The sequence below is a fragment of the Musca vetustissima genome, unplaced genomic scaffold, assembly GCF_032173495.1.
Source record: "Musca vetustissima isolate MV318-11 ecotype Yass unplaced genomic scaffold, APGP_CSIRO_Mvet_v1 utg1381, whole genome shotgun sequence".
In the NCBI taxonomy this organism is placed as follows: domain Eukaryota; kingdom Metazoa; phylum Arthropoda; class Insecta; order Diptera; family Muscidae; genus Musca; species Musca vetustissima.
Genome location: NW_026878567.1, coordinates 214,295 through 230,024, shown reverse-complemented (window position 1 = coordinate 230,024; position 15,730 = coordinate 214,295). Strand labels below are relative to the sequence as shown.

At 33.4% G+C, this 15,730-nt stretch overlaps 2 protein-coding genes across 2 annotated transcripts; one reads left to right on the top strand and one right to left on the bottom strand.

The window, feature by feature from the left end:
* Positions 1 to 8,305: 8,305 nt before the first annotated feature.
* Positions 8,306 to 8,903, bottom strand: LOC133323307 (uncharacterized). Its single transcript, XM_061532247.1, has 2 exons — positions 8,840 to 8,903; positions 8,306 to 8,711 (listed from the first exon to the last, which is right to left on the bottom strand). The coding sequence occupies exons 1-2, from the start codon at positions 8,889 to 8,891 to the stop codon at positions 8,317 to 8,319; spliced, it is 447 nt and encodes a 148-aa protein (XP_061388231.1). The 5' UTR covers positions 8,892 to 8,903; the 3' UTR covers positions 8,306 to 8,316.
* Positions 8,904 to 11,528: 2,625 nt separating this feature from the next.
* Positions 11,529 to 12,170, top strand: LOC133323306 (uncharacterized). The gene is made up of 3 exons (XM_061532246.1): positions 11,529 to 11,597; positions 11,701 to 11,886; positions 11,944 to 12,170. Exons 1-3 carry the CDS (start codon positions 11,543 to 11,545, stop codon positions 12,168 to 12,170), a joined length of 468 nt encoding a protein of 155 aa, XP_061388230.1. The 5' UTR covers positions 11,529 to 11,542.
* Positions 12,171 to 15,730: the final 3,560 nt, after the last annotated feature.

Sequence of the window (15,730 nt, the reverse complement as noted above, 5' to 3'; positions counted from 1 at the left end):
AATTACGTACATATTAAATATATTTTTATGCAAATCAAATTCTTTATTTGTTTTAATATTTAAGTCACTTTTATACTCGAAAATCACTCACTCACCACCATTAACACTAAGGGAAATATATGGCCGGAATTTTTGTAACGGTTCAGAATAAGTAAAATGTACCAGGTCAATAAAGGTGTAATCGGAATGTATTGCGGAGTGACATTTATGTCATTTATAAATGCGATGTTATCGTCAATAGAACGTCATATAAATTACTTACTACTTATGAAGATACGTAATTTATTTGACATATATTCATGACAGTTGACAATATAAATGACAAGTTTAATTAAAACTGTTTTAATATAAGTGTATCGTTAAAGTACATTTGCATATACGATTTTAAATCGATTTGATTATCGAAATCTTGAAAAACATATGGCCTGTTCCCGTACTGCAAGAATCTACTATTTTTTACTACGATAGCAAAATTTCCTTTATGTTATCGAAGAAAATAGTAAAATCTAGTAGATTCTTGCAGTACGGGAACAGACCAATAATAACCAAGTAGACATGATATAAATTCCAGTCAGCTGATGAATTGGGTACTATCAAAGTATATTTAATAAGGTAGCCGCATCGGCACAGCTGTTGGTGCAAACAAATGTCAAAGTGTTGTTGTAATGTAGAACCAACAAATTAAAACAAAAAACAAAATTATAAATGAAATTCTCCGAATTTTTAAGAGCTTGTTTGGCAATACCTTTGCTAACATTTTCTACAAGCATTTGTATAAAAAAAAAACCTTATGAATCTTTGAAATATCAAAATATTTTTGAAATATCAAAATACAACAACCGATGTTTTTTATAGAAATTCGCCTATGCGGCTACTTTACTACCATGTGTACTATAAAAGCACAATAATAAATAATAATAACTGTCAAAATGCATAGCTTCTACCATGGCACAATGAATAGGTAGTCCATTTAGCGCAGCTGATGACTCGATTAACTGTCAAATGGCGTAATTTCTATTTGAATTCAATGTACAATGTTGCCAACCATGTGAAATATTATAAGGAAACATTAGACAGATTGTCGTGACTAAATGGTCAAATGGACAAAATGGAGGCTTTTGTTTTGATACATCACTTTATTATTGCAGCATGGTTTCTACTTGAAATCGACGTGCAATATTGCGAACCATGAAAAATTTACTAGATAAAATTTGACAGATAGACGAAAAAACAGGCGTTTTTGTTAACAGCTGTTTCGTAAACCAAGCAGGGTTAAATTGACAATTCCATTACATGTATGTCAAATAAATCCTCATGAAGTAAAAGAATCCAGTGGATTATATTTCACATATACGCTTTGAAATTGACATATCAGATCGAGTGGATTCAAATGGATATTCAATAGAATGTATTTTTTCGTTCGAAACCAGTGTTGCATTTCATTAGGTGTATGGGGTTTAGAGCATTGTTAACAGGGTATATTTACACCCAGGTTACATTTAAATCCAAGATTTCGTACGAAAATCGTAATTTATTTGACGAATAAATGATTATTTATTCTGTGTAAATATGACCTAACGATATGTTTACATCAAACTTGTTTTAATAAAACCTGTCACTTAAGATGTCATTTCATGACAATAGAATTAAAATAACAACTCATTTTCTAAAGACCGCTGTTTCAGGTGACATAATGTCCGACACTTAAGCTATGTTTACATCATGGTGTTTATATAATTGCAATGACATTGTGATTTAAATGTCAAATTAACAAAGTATTTCATTTGATATAAACATTAAAAATGATAATGATCATGATTCTCTGCAAAATATACCTCTTACACCTTTATTGACTTTTTACATCTCAAATAAATGTTTTATATGACAAAAAATACAATTAGAATATATAACAAACAAAAAAATAATATAAAAACATTACTGAATGTTAACATGATTTTTAGTCAATAGTATTAAAATGAATAAAATTATAAAAAACAATAAAAGAGGCTACTATATGCGTTTTGCAAAACAGACAACTTACAATTAAAAAATGCAAGTAAAGTTTTTAAATGCGATAACATTTTTTGAAAACAAAAAAAAACAATAATAATAAATAATACTCGCAGTTATATAAACAAATCAAATAAATGTGTGCTAAACAAAAAATAATAAATATTAAAAAGCAACAACATATAAAATAATAATAATATAAAATGTTAAACAGATTTATGTAAAATTGCAATTAAAAAAAAACAACAACCAGAACAAAAAAAAAAAGAAAATATAGATTTAAATGTGATAAAAATTAAAATTTCTGTTTTATTTATTTTCTTTTAATTGGGGGGTAATTCATTGAAAATCCTCGCTTATAGATCTTTTGATAATTGAAAAACATGGGTGACGTAGGGGACGATAGATATCAAGCAACGGCTCTGATTGGCTTTAGCATGGCAAAGTCCAGGCTTATCTTGGTCCCTCTTTCATCTCATCACCTGGGTTTGCTACTTTCATCATCCGTTGAAATAGTGAGCTAATATGTGTCGCGAGTTCACCCATGAGAACTATAAAAATGGGTTGGGCGTCGGGTTAGTTGCCCACACTCGGAAAACCCCTTATTTGTCTTATTTCCGACGGAAAACAAAGATGAACAGACCAAAGACATATTTTACGAGCTTAAAAAACAGCATATGACCGCTGCTCCGGCCATGACATTAAAATTCTGCTAGGAGATTTTAATGCAAAAATTGGAAGTTGGCAGCACCAAATTCAAGCATCTCGATATACACAAGGCCACTTGGATTTCTCCCGATCGAACAACGAGAAATCAAATCTATTATTTTGTGATAGACGGAAGGCATTCATCCAGTGTTTTAGACGTTTGATCGATACGAGGAGCGTCTTAATGTAGCAGCAAAGGTGCGATCTAACACAACACGGAAACTCGACATCGAAAAGCTGCAAACACAACAGGTAACAGAGGCCTACTCCGCTCAACTTACCCATCTGCTTGACTAAAGCACTTCTTGTCCCGATAATAGTATAGAAGCACAATGGCAACGAACTGCCCACTCCCTACAAAGGGCAGAAAAAGTAATACTTGGATACCAAAAACCACCATCAAGAAACTCATGGTACGACCAGGAGTGTCGTAATGCAATTGACATGAAAAACGCAGCGAGATGTACAGGAGTCAGATTGAGGTACGGAAATTTTACCAACGAGTAAAACACCAAACCGAAGGCTTTGGTGCAGGCACATCCTCCTGTAGAGATGAAGAAGGAATCCTGATGACAGATACAGACAGGGTGTTGAGGATCTGGAAGGAGCATTTTGAAAAGCTTCTGGTATCAAATAGTGGCGGTAAGAAAGATGCCCTAGAACCAATAAGAGATGACATTAGATTTTATACCACATAGCCAAACTGAGGTCAGAATAGCAATTAATCGGCTGAAGAATAATAAGGCAGCTGGTGCCGATGGGTTATCAGTTGAACTATTCAAAGCTGGTGGTGATTTGTACAATTTGACTAGAGGAATGCATGCCCAATGATTGGAACCTCAGCATCCTTTGTCCCGTGCGCAAAAAAGGAGACAAGAGGAATTAGTATGCTTCCCATTGCATATTATGTGCTATCCAGCATGTTGTGTGAACGACTGGAGCCAATATTCAATTACATTATTGGGCCATACCAATGCGGCTTCAGACCTGGCAAATCCACCATAGACCAGATTTTCATACTGCGCCAAATCATGGAAAAGACTCACGAAAAATACATCGACACATTCTACCTATTCGTCGACAACAATGCTGCATTCGACTGCCCAATCCGCTCAGAGGTGTTTAAAGCAGTGTTGACAAAACCAAAATTAATACGGCTATGCAGGCAAGGTAACAATTTGTCGTATGACCTGTTGTCGTACATCTTGCTGTAAATGGTCATATGAGATGTAAATGTGAACAGGAATGGCACTCTGTACACCAAACAGCACATGTTACTCGCCGACGACATCGACATAAAAGGTCGAACATTGCGAGCTGTAAGCGCCACCTTTGAACGAATTGAGAAGGAGTCTGCCAAATTGGGACTGGCAGTAAATGGATAGAAGACCAAGCTGATGGTATCAACGCTAAAACGTCCACTAGACTCGGACAAACTACAGCTTCGAGGTAGTGAACCATTTTATATACATCGGTATCGTCATAAACAAAACTAATAAAATCAGCTTTGATATCCGGAGAAGAATAGTGTTGGCCATCATATGCTACTATGGTCTGAGCAAGCAATTAAAAAGCAAGGCCACCTCTCGCCAGACCAAACCCACATTCTCCAAGACGCTTATACTACCCGTGCTGTTGTATGGATCTGAGTACTTGCGTAAGCAGATGAGGCAGCTCTTGGTGTGTTTGAGTGAAATAATTCTCCGGAAGATCTATGAGTCGATCTGCGTCGACGGTGAATATCGCCGTCGACTGAACCATGAGCTATACCTTATATTCTCGGAGATCGACATAGTCATACGTCTCGAACTGCAGAGACTACGTTTGATGAGGATGCCCCAGCTCAAAAGGCATATAAGAGCGAACTAGCTGATGGCTCACGCAGAAGGGGAAACCGCGAATATGATGGATGAGATGAGCACAAGGTCGACGAGCCTGGAAATCTTTTTTAAGTTCGGCTTATGGAACAAACGTTCTGTCACAAGCCAACTAAGAAGGTCATTGAAAATTATTCTTTTCGAAATTCACGCTTGTGGCTATTCTGGCTCTTAAAAATTAACACGCATGTGGCTCTTCTGGCCCTTGGAAAATATTCTTTTAAAAATCCACGTTTGTGGGCATTGTGGTCCTTGAAAATATTCTTTTACAACACATTAAAAACTATTATTTTTAAAATTTATAGATCTGTTGACCATTGAAAAATATTACAACTCTGCAATTTTAACATTTAGCATGTCAAACGAATCAAAATACGTAGATTAGAAAAATAATTTCATTTCTATTTACATATATATTTCTAAATAATTTTTTTTCCAAATTTTTTGTTATGGCAGAAGAAAATCAAAATTTGGACACCAAGCCTGAGCAAACGGAAGAAATAACTCCGCCAGAAAATACAGAGCCCGTAAACGATAACCCTCAGAATAAAATAACTGATAAGGATGATGAGTTATCACTATTAGGTGAACAATTTGATAATTATATGCGCATTGCAAAGGCGTTAATGAATACGCTAAGGAGACCGCGTGATATTGAAGTCGGTAACGATCTACTTCGTAAAGTACAAACCCTTAATAATAGTCGTCATGTTGAGGTGCGACGCAATAACAATCGTTTCTTTCGTTATTGTTTAAAAGTTTTGAAATGGACCAGTGAAAATCAGCCATTGGAATTGTATCGACGATTTGTAATGCGATTGAATATACAATTAAAAAATATTTAATGATGTTTGTTGTTGTTTTTAGTATCCTGATAATTTTACCCCCAACAACGATCTGAAAGAAGATATACAATGGTCAAGTGATAAAAAATCATATATGGCAGCAAAGACATATAAAAATTGCGTTTCTTTATTGTATATTGCGGTGGCGAATGATGTGGAAGCTGGTTGGCAGGATGAAGGTTTTAAGCAATTGCAACAGAAATTGGCTTGTGAAAGGGATTGAAAATTGAGGAAAATGTGTAAATTATTTTTTAATTAATTTTCTATGAATTAGTAATGTAATTACATTATTTGAATGAAAAAAATTGTTGTATAAATCCCAACTCTATATTGGACGAAAATATATATGAGAGCTATATCTATATCTGAACCGATTTTCACGAAACTTAACACACATCATTCTAGACCTAATTCATTACGCTGTGAAAAATTTCGTGCAAATCGTAAGATATATAGGGACTTTTGTGCACCATTTACATTAACTATATATGGGAGCTATATCTAAATCTGAACCGATTTTCAGGAAACTTAGAGCACATCATTCTAGACCTAATTCATTACGCTGTGCCAAATTTCGTGCAAATCGAAAGGTATATAGGGACTATAAATGGGTGTTATAAATAAATATATATGGGTGTTATATCTAAATCTAAACCGATTTTCAAGAAACTTAACACACATCATTCTATACATAATTCATTACACTGTGCAAAATTTCGTGCAAATCGAAAGATATATAGGGGCTTTGGTGCACCATTTACATTAAATCGGACAAACCTTCTGAACTTAGAAAAATATTCTTTAAAAATCCACGCTTGTGGCTCTGCTGTTCCATAAAAATTATTCTTTTAAAAATTCAGGCTTGTAGTTCTGCTGGTCCTTAAAAATATTCCTTTAAAAATCCACGCTTGTGGCTCTGCTGTTCCATAAAAATTATTCTTTTAAAAATTCAGGCTTGTAGTTCTGCTGGTCCTTAAAAATATTCCTTTAAAAATTCACGCTTGTGGCTCTGCTGTTCCATAAAAATTATTCTTTTAAAAATTCAGGCTTGTAGTTCTGCTGGTCCTTAAAAATATTCCTTTAAAAATCCACGCTTGTGGCTGGCTGGTCCTTAAAAAAAATTTATTTAAAAATCCGCGCTTGTGACGCTGCTGGTCTTAAAAAAAATATTCTTTTAAAAATCCACGCTTGTGCCTCTTCTGAACCTGGAAAAATATTTTTTTAGAAATCCACGCTTGTGGCTCTAGCGAACCTAGAAAAATACTCTTTTAAAAATCCACGCTTGTGGCTCTTCTGAACCTAGAAAAATATTATTTTAAAAATCCTCGTTTGTTTCTCTTCCGAAACTAGAAATATATTCTTTTAAAAATCAACGCTTGTGGCTCTTCTGAACCTAGAAAAATATTCTTTTAAAAATCCACGCTTGTGGCTCTTCCGAGCCTAGAAATATATTCTTTTAAAAATCAACGCTTGTGGCTCTTCTGAACCTAGAAAAATATTCTTTTAAAAATCCACGCTTGTGGCTCTTCTGAACCTAGAAAAATATTTTTTTAAAAATCCATGCTTGTGGCTCTTCTGAACCTAGAAAAATATTCTTTTAAAAATCCACGCCTGTGGCTCTTCTGAACCTAGAAAAATATTCTTTTAAAAATCCACGCTTGTGGCTCTTCTGAACCTAGAAAAATATTACTTTAAAAATTCACACTTGTGGCTCTTCTGAAACTAGAAAAATATTATTTTAAAAATCCACGCTTGTGTGTATTGTGGCTCTTGAAAAATATTCATGTGGGTACTGTGGTCGCTGATTTTTTTTAATTCCACGCTTGTGTCTGTTCCTTAAAAAATAGTATTTTAAAAATCCAGCATTTCTTGCCCCTGAAAAATATTTTTTTGAAACATTCATGCTTGTGGATCTTCTGGTCATTGAAAAATATATCCTTGAAAATATTCATTTAATAATCCAACCTTGTGGATCTGTTGGTCATCAAAAAAAAATTCTTTTAAAAAAAATGTTTGTGGTTCTTCGGGCCCTTGAAAAAAATATATTAAAAAAAACACTTATTTAGCCCTCCTAGTTCACACCCTTATAGTGTTTTTGCCATTAACACAATATTCATATAGATCTATCTGTTGGTCCTTTAAATATTCTATCAAAAATCTTTTATCATTTTTGGAATACACTTTAGCTACTAGTCCTTAAAAAATTAAATGAATTACAAATCAATATCGTTTATGTTAAATATGTATTTGGTTTACATAAAAATATGTAGTATTTATTAATATAAAATATATGTATATAAAATATATAAAAATATTGTGTCGCTTATACAGTAATACATACTTGGAGACTTTAGTGGGTATTCTGAATGTAAATTTCAATTAAAATTAAAGCAATTATTTTTAATATAATCTTATGAAAAAAAAAACATATTTGTTTAATTACAATTTAATGGAATGTTCAAAAAGTTCAACTGTCCAATTAGCACATTACGTTGAGTTTATATCGTTGTTTTGTTAAAAGAATTAAAATAACTTTAATTGAAATTTTCATGAATCAGAAACCCAAGTTAAATATAATGGAATGTTTTTACGTTCTATTACAATATTATAATAATAGATTTGGACGGCAATACATTGAGTCATCTTAAGTATGTGGTTTTAAATTTGTTTCAAGAAAAAAAACATTTAAACAAAAAAGTACAATTTCTGCATTTCTTTGAAGAAACACGGAGATTCGAGCAAATACATTCGAAATGGTAAGGCACACTATTAATTGTCTATAGTTTATTTGTTGTTGTTGCTTCTTCTGTGGACGGATGGTCTGATGGTTTTCCTATGTTTCTTTGTACTACAAACAACATTCAACCCCCTCTTTACTATTGTCGCAAAAACCAAGCAATGGTTGATACCAGCATTGTTGTCGCTGCTATGGCCAATTGATTGCCACTCATGAGACTGGCTCCATTACAACCATCTTTGCTGTTGCATGTACAGTATTCCATGAAAATGTTATAACTGCCCGTACGCATCAAACAATAACGTTCATCTCCTTCAATGCCAGGTTCTCCCATGAAGGCACAGCTGCGGAAATAACGCCATTCACCATGAGCCTTCTGCCTGATTTTACGACACATGGTCGGACGTACGCCCGGCAAGTGCTCCAAATCTTTTAATTGATTGCAGTCCGTAATAACCAAGGTGCTATTATCGAATGGGTCACCACATTTGGGATCATTATCGGAACGACAATCCCAACATTTGATGCTTAGAACTGCAAAAGGAAATAAAATAAATTATGAATATTAAAAAAAATTAAAAGAATTAGAATCATCACAACCAGCAGCATTTCACGTTGTTGTTGTGGTTTTATTGGTAGCTGCTGCTTATGTTTTGTCATACCTGTTTGGGCCAAACACAATACAAGAATGCTGCACACAAATACACGTTGCATTATTGGTAATTGAAACATGATATGGTTTGTCAGCTTTTATTGGATGCACAATTTATTAATTTTTAAATAAAACAATAAGTAAAACTTTATAAAAACAAACAGCAAGTTAATTAAAATGAAAAACAACTGACCCGCCCTAAAATTTGTTTGCGTTCTCTGCTGCTGCGTTATGTAGGGGTATGTAAGTCGATTTTGTGTTAATCGAATAATCGATTTCTTAGTATCAAAATCGATTCTCAGATAAATTGGCAAACGATAAAAACTAATAGTGTGTAAACCGTTTTACTGACTGGTACGAATCGTATAGGTACCGGGTAACTCAGGGGTAAGATCTATTAGGTTGGGAAAAAAGAAATCCATTAGTCCGGTCGTTGGAAATGTCGATAAAATCGGAGAAATTATCGTAGCTTACCGACATGTTAGCAGTTGTAAAATCGCCCAGGACCTAAAAATCGACCATAATTTTTTAAACCATTTACACAAAGCTGGAATTTAAAAAAAACTCGATTTTTGGCTGTCACACCAATTAAAAGAAAAAAATAGGATGGATCGAATTTCATCTGCCAAGCCTTGGCCAAACCAAATCTTATCTTATTCTGCAGTTACCTACTTTGATTCGAATAATAGGTTGCATCTCTTTCTTACCGAAAATAAAATCAATGATATGCCGTATCGATCAACCCTGATCCACCTGAAGCAAACTATTCAACTAGTTATTCCCTTTTATATTGCTATGACCTGGATCTCAACGAAGTTTAAGCCTCACGAACTGCCTTCGAAATTTTAGTCTGCGATTGCGACTGCGACATATATAGTTATCGATCCTAAGTCAGTACACCATAGTTCCTAGTGTTTCATTTGCATGTCCAGAGTGAAGTGCGACATATTCCTATTTCCTTGTGCCTCATTGCATTTTCAGGTTACGGGTTACCCACACAAGAAATACAACATTTTAGCAATTTTTTATGAGAATTTTTATGGGGACTGTGCTTAATTGGTATAGACCATCTTCGAACTTAAAGTGCCCATCAAAAGTCAGACTGTTTTAATAGAGGGAATGTAAACTATTATAATATCACTAGAAGGATTGGACCGATGAGTCAAAAATGGGAACTTGTTAGAGCTTGTTAAAAATAATATGTCTAAAGTTTGGTTGATATTAAGATATTCCATTCACTGGAATACAAGTTTTAAAACTATTGATACTTTGGGGGGAAGTACTAGAATGATTAGACCGAAAGGTCCAATTGATGTGTACAGTTTGTATCAAATCGTAATTTCCATTCGCTTGATGAACAAAATTAGAAAACTTTGACACATAGTGAGGTAGGTACCAGAAGGAGTGGAGTGATGATTACACACCTTCCGACATGAACAAGACTGATTAAAATATTATGGTATGCATTGTTTGGTTGAAATTTGAATATTCCATTCACTTAATTTGAGATTTTGAAGTTTCCAATCGAATCGTTAGCACTCCAGCATTTAAATGTGAATAAATCTTTTGTGTCTTATACCATCGCTCGTTAGCGGAATACTGGCGTAGCCCGACGTCAAGGAAGTGGACGGAAGAAAACAGCAACATAATCAGAAATGGTTCGAAAAGTAAAGAAGCGACTTGATCGGAACCCGTGTCGCAGTGGCCGAAAAATGAGCTCGGGGTAAAGCCATTGAATTTCCGAAAAGTGCCAGAATTTACACTGCAATAGAAAGAAAATAGACTCAAAAGAGCTAAAGAGTTGCTAAAGGTTGGCACCAAAAAATACCAAAGTGTCGATCACCTCAAGCAAGTGCTTCGCCGGGAATGGGCCAAAATACCACAGATCAGCATTCCGGCAGCGTGTGACGGTTTCATTGGCGTTTTAAGGCCATAATTCATGCCAAAGGTGACCAATTCGAACAAATCTAAACCTATTTTAAAATTGGATGCTATTTCCGACATTTTTTGCTTTCATTCAATAACATTTTAAAATAAATGTAAAAATTATGGCATATGACTTTGTTGCATTTTTTATCTCACCCTGTAAATTGTCGGAATGTTTATGTACCCTCATTAATCAAAAAGCTGAGGGTATAAAAAAATAATAATTATTATTAGAAATTTTGGGGTTACGGTTATATGGAAACTACCCCAAAGAGCTCGATAACAATTTTTCCTTTATGATATCAAAGAAAATATTAAAAATAAATAAATTATTGCTGTACGGGAAGCGACTATACGTTAAAGTGTATAAAAATATAACATTTCTGCTCTGTTCTACAATCTACAAAAATTCTTATTTATTAAATCTTATTTTTCTTTATAAATTTGAAAATTTTTTCAAGTTGTATTTTTTATAAATATCATTTGCTCTCTACTTCACCTTTATTATTTCCTTTGTGTGCTGGGTTATTCCCTTACGAACTTTGTTATCGACATTAAAGGCAACCGTAGTGTAATTACGCCCTACCATTTCTAATACAAAACAACGCTGGTTGTAAACAAGCCAGAGTTAATTTTGACAGCTAGTCTATACTACGTTCATTTCACAACAACAACAACAATTATTCATTCATTAAGCCTAATATTTACAACACATTTGTTTATATTCCATAATAATTTCATTAAATTCTAAATTATTTCTAACATTGCACAACGAAACACCAAGAAGATGAAGGCTGTGGCGATAAATTCCATCACTTTGTTGTTGGTTTTAAGTATCAGTGGTAAGTTTTGTCCACAGAAATTAATATTGAAATTATTTAGGGTGTGGTTGGTTTGATCGGCTTGGACAAGTGACTTTTAATTAAAAATATTTTTATCTTTTAGGTACGCTGGCCATTCGTTGCTATCAATGCTCCTCTGATCAGGATCGCAAAGGATTCGATAGTTGTGGTGCCTACAAGCCCTTCAATCGTACCGAACACATTCCCATTGAATGCAACAGCGAAGAGTCGCACATGCCTGGTTCGTTTTGTATGAAGGTAGTGCAACAGGGACCCCGTGGTTTTATTTGTAAGTGGTTTTGAAACATTTAAAATCGAATACGTTTTAATTTATTTATTTCAACAGGGGATGGTCGCTGGAGACAAGTTATAAGACGTTGTGCCTCTGTGGCTGATACCGGTGTAACAGGTGTCTGCAACTGGGGTGTTTATGAGAATGGTGTCTATTGGGAAGAGTGTTATTGTTCCAGCGATAGTTGCAATGGTTCCGAATCATTGACAACGGCCAAATCAATATGGGCAGCTGTCATATTGCTGTGCGGTTTTGCATTTACTCGTGTTGTAGGCAATTAAAACAATTGTTGGTTGTGTAGTATTAGAACCTGCAGTCTTTTTTAATAGTAGTGCCTTTTCTATAAAGATTTAAACACATTCCGTCCATTTTATACAAATTATGTATTAGTTTATAAGAAATTTTATATTTTCCATAGAACGATGAGAATCTCTAAAACAAATATCGAATATCGATAGCTTTAAAGTGCAAACCATATCAAAAACTATGTGAATGTTTTTTTATCACTTGAGTATAATAAAAATTCGCACATTTATACAAACGCATTGACTTTTAGTTAAGGTGGTGAACATTTTTTATACTTTGATTTAAAAAAAAAATACTTTTAGAAGTACATCTAGGGCTATTAGGACTAATAGAGCTATAAAAGTGTAAATAGGGTTTAAAGAATGGGATTTTAGAAAAAACATTGACTTAAGTCTATTTTAGGACCCCCCTCGCGGATCGTTTTGAAATTTTTACCACAATGGAACTATGGAGGCCCATATTTCCGGAAATATCGATTTCCGCCATAAAAAAAAATATACCAAAGAATATCAGGGCCCCAAGGACTACATGTTGTAAAAATTTCCAAAAGAATCCGCGGGGTGGCCCTGAAATATACCATTTCCAAAATATTTTTCAAGGGATTAGTAATTTTTTAGAAGTTCTTTTATGGCTATAAGGGCAATTAGAATATTTTTAAAAGGTGATTCCAAAGAATATTTTTAGAAGCACCGCTACACTACAAATATTAATTTAGAAGGACTATTAAGGCTATAAGACTGGACTTTTAAAATAATATTTGCAGAAGAACTACTAGCACGTTTCTAAAGATTATTACAAGAGCTTATCCTTGGACTTTTATAAAAATATCTATGAAGAGCTATTAGTGTTTCCAAAGAATGCTTTAGAAAGTCTTAAAAAAATTAGAGGACTACTAGGATTACTTCAGAGATAAAATTTAAAAGGACTATTAGGGCATTTATTAGAAGGAATACCAGGTTTTTTGCAAAGAATATTTGTATAAGTATGACTAAGGCTATATGAGAACTATTGTTACTTTCAAAAAGATATATTTGAAGGTCCTTTTTTTAAAGAATGTTTTTAGAAGGACCATTAGGGCCATAAGAGTGGACTTTTAAAATAATATTTATAATTATATTGTTTAGTTTAATATATTGAATGATTCAATTGATGTTTTGGATGTTAATAGTTTTAAGCATTTGGAATCCTTGGTTTTGTAGTATTGTGCGTTGTTGTCGAGAAAGTGATCTGCATGTTTGGAGGATATGTTTAATGACACATTTTGGGCATTTATTGTCGGTATTCTTATTTAAAATAATATTTTTAGAAGGAATCCAAAGAAAAAAAAAATAGAAGGACTTTTACAAAAGAATATTTTTCAAAGTATTACTAGGCCTCTTCGAATGATTAATGTTAGAAGAAATATTACAAGATGTACTAGTAACTTTCCAAACAATATTTGTAGAACTATAAAGGCTACAAGCGTAATCTTTTAAAAGGACTATTAGGCACTCTTCACAGAATGTTTTTTGAAGAATCAACAAGAATATTATTTCCTATTTTTAAATTAGAAGGTCTCTAGGAGAAATATTTAGTCTGTTCCCGTACTGCAAGAATCTACTTGATTTTACTATTTTCTTCAATATCATAAAGGAAATTTCGTTATCGTAGTAAAAAGTAGTAGATTCTTGCAGTACGGGAACAGACCAATTGTGAATATATCGTAGACTTTTAAAAAATTATATATGAAGGGATACAATAGGACTTAAGCTATAAGATTAGACTTTAAAAATGATATTATTAGGAGCACTACTAGGATTTTTCTAGAGAAAAAATTAGAAGGACTATTAGGGCATTAAAAAGAAGATTTTTAAAAGAATTACGATTACAACAACAAAAAACCAGTAAGGAAAGTAGTAAAGTCGGACGGGGCCGACTATATGATACCCTTCACCACTTTAGACGTTCCATTTTCGAAGGACCATTAACATGAAATTAAACATGTCATTCTGCAACCTATATGAAATTTTGGTCAGATAGGTTCTTACAATGGGCCAATATCATGTAAGGTCATTAACATGAAATTGGATGAACTAAAATATATGACCTTAATCTAAATGTGAACCGACTTGTGATTCGTTTGTTACTATGGGACTAAATTCTGTAAACCGATTTAAAATAAATATCAATCGCGCACCCGTAGAATATTTAGAGCCCAAGTAACACACAATTACGCCATTCTATTCTGCAAAACATGAAGAGTTTGGTGCACCATTTACTTAAAATTGGATGAAAATATATATGGACGCTATAGACTAAGTTAGACTAATTTATGCACGTTTTGTTCCTAATGGACATATTTTGGGTCTTTGAGTCTATGGTGCACCATTTATTTAAAATCGGAATAAAATATATATAGGAGCTATATCTAAATTTCGCTCAAAATTAAAAAGTAAAATTAAATCAGGCAAAAATATATGGGAGCTTTATTTAAATCTGCACCAATTTTCATTAAACTTACATAATTCGGAAAATTTATAGGAACTTTGGTACACCCTTTACATGAAATCGGACAAAAATATATATTGGAGCTATATCTAAATCTGAACTTATTTTCAAGAAATTTTGTACACATCATTCTAGACTCAATTTAGTACGATGTGCCAAATTTCGTGCAAATCGGAAGATATATAGAGACTTTGGTACACCATTTACATGAAATCGGACGAACATATATGGGAGCTATATCTAAATCGGAACCGATTTTCACGAAATTTGGCACACATCATTCAAGACTTAAGTCAGTACGTTATGCCATATTTCGTGGAAATTGAAAAATATATAGGGACTTTGGTGAACCATTTACATTAAATCGGTCGAACATATATAAAGGGAGCTATATCTAAATCTGAACCGATTTTCTCAAAAGGAACCATGGGTCTATCTCGATTCCTTTTGCATGTTACATATGCACAAAGACATAATACCCTGTACCACAGTGTGGTGAAGGGTATAAATATAGACTGCTCCAAAAGCTTAAAACTAACAATATATTAGCTTAATAATATCTTAACGTCTATTCAGTTGGAAGGGGTCAGAAGCCTTGGACTTCTAAAACATTTTTTATTATTATAATTTAAACTGTAACGTCTTCGCACATCTCTCTACCCCTAAATTCAAGCTATCATATTTCGGGATCCCTCTAAAAGAGTGTAATTTCAAACCATAAGAGCATAGATTTTTAAAAAAATATTCTTTCAGGACTTGTCAAGCTCTAAGCGTTGTGTTTTTAATAACAATTTTCTTCCATGCCTATCAGAGGTCTAAGTGTTGAGATATCAAAGGAAAAATCGTTGGTTTCTTATAATAATATATTTTCAGGGGAGATCCAAATGACATTTTAAATCGAATATTTTTTTAGGGACTCCAAGCTCAATGCTACGTTGTAATAGACAATGGAATCGGTTATATTCTCCAAAACATTTAGATGGAAAAAATATCGTTTTGTGCTAATTAGTTTAGGTTTTAGGAAATAAGGATGAAAAAAAAACACACA

Bases quoted from the DNA above. Each gene is read 5' to 3' on its own strand.
- LOC133323307 (XM_061532247.1), bottom strand. From the start codon at position 8,891: ATGCAACGTGTATTTGTGTGCAGCATTCTTGTATTGTGTTTGGCCCAA. The intron at 8,712-8,839 runs GTATGACAAAAC...TTCCTTTTGCAG, and splicing joins ATTGTGTTTGGCCCAAACAG to TTCTAAGCATCAAATGTTGG.
- LOC133323306 (XM_061532246.1), top strand. From the start codon at position 11,543: ATGAAGGCTGTGGCGATAAATTCCATCACTTTGTTGTTGGTTTTAAGT. The intron at 11,598-11,700 runs GTAAGTTTTGTC...TTTATCTTTTAG, and splicing joins GTTGGTTTTAAGTATCAGTG to GTACGCTGGCCATTCGTTGC. The intron at 11,887-11,943 runs GTAAGTGGTTTT...TTATTTCAACAG, and splicing joins GGGACCCCGTGGTTTTATTT to GGGATGGTCGCTGGAGACAA.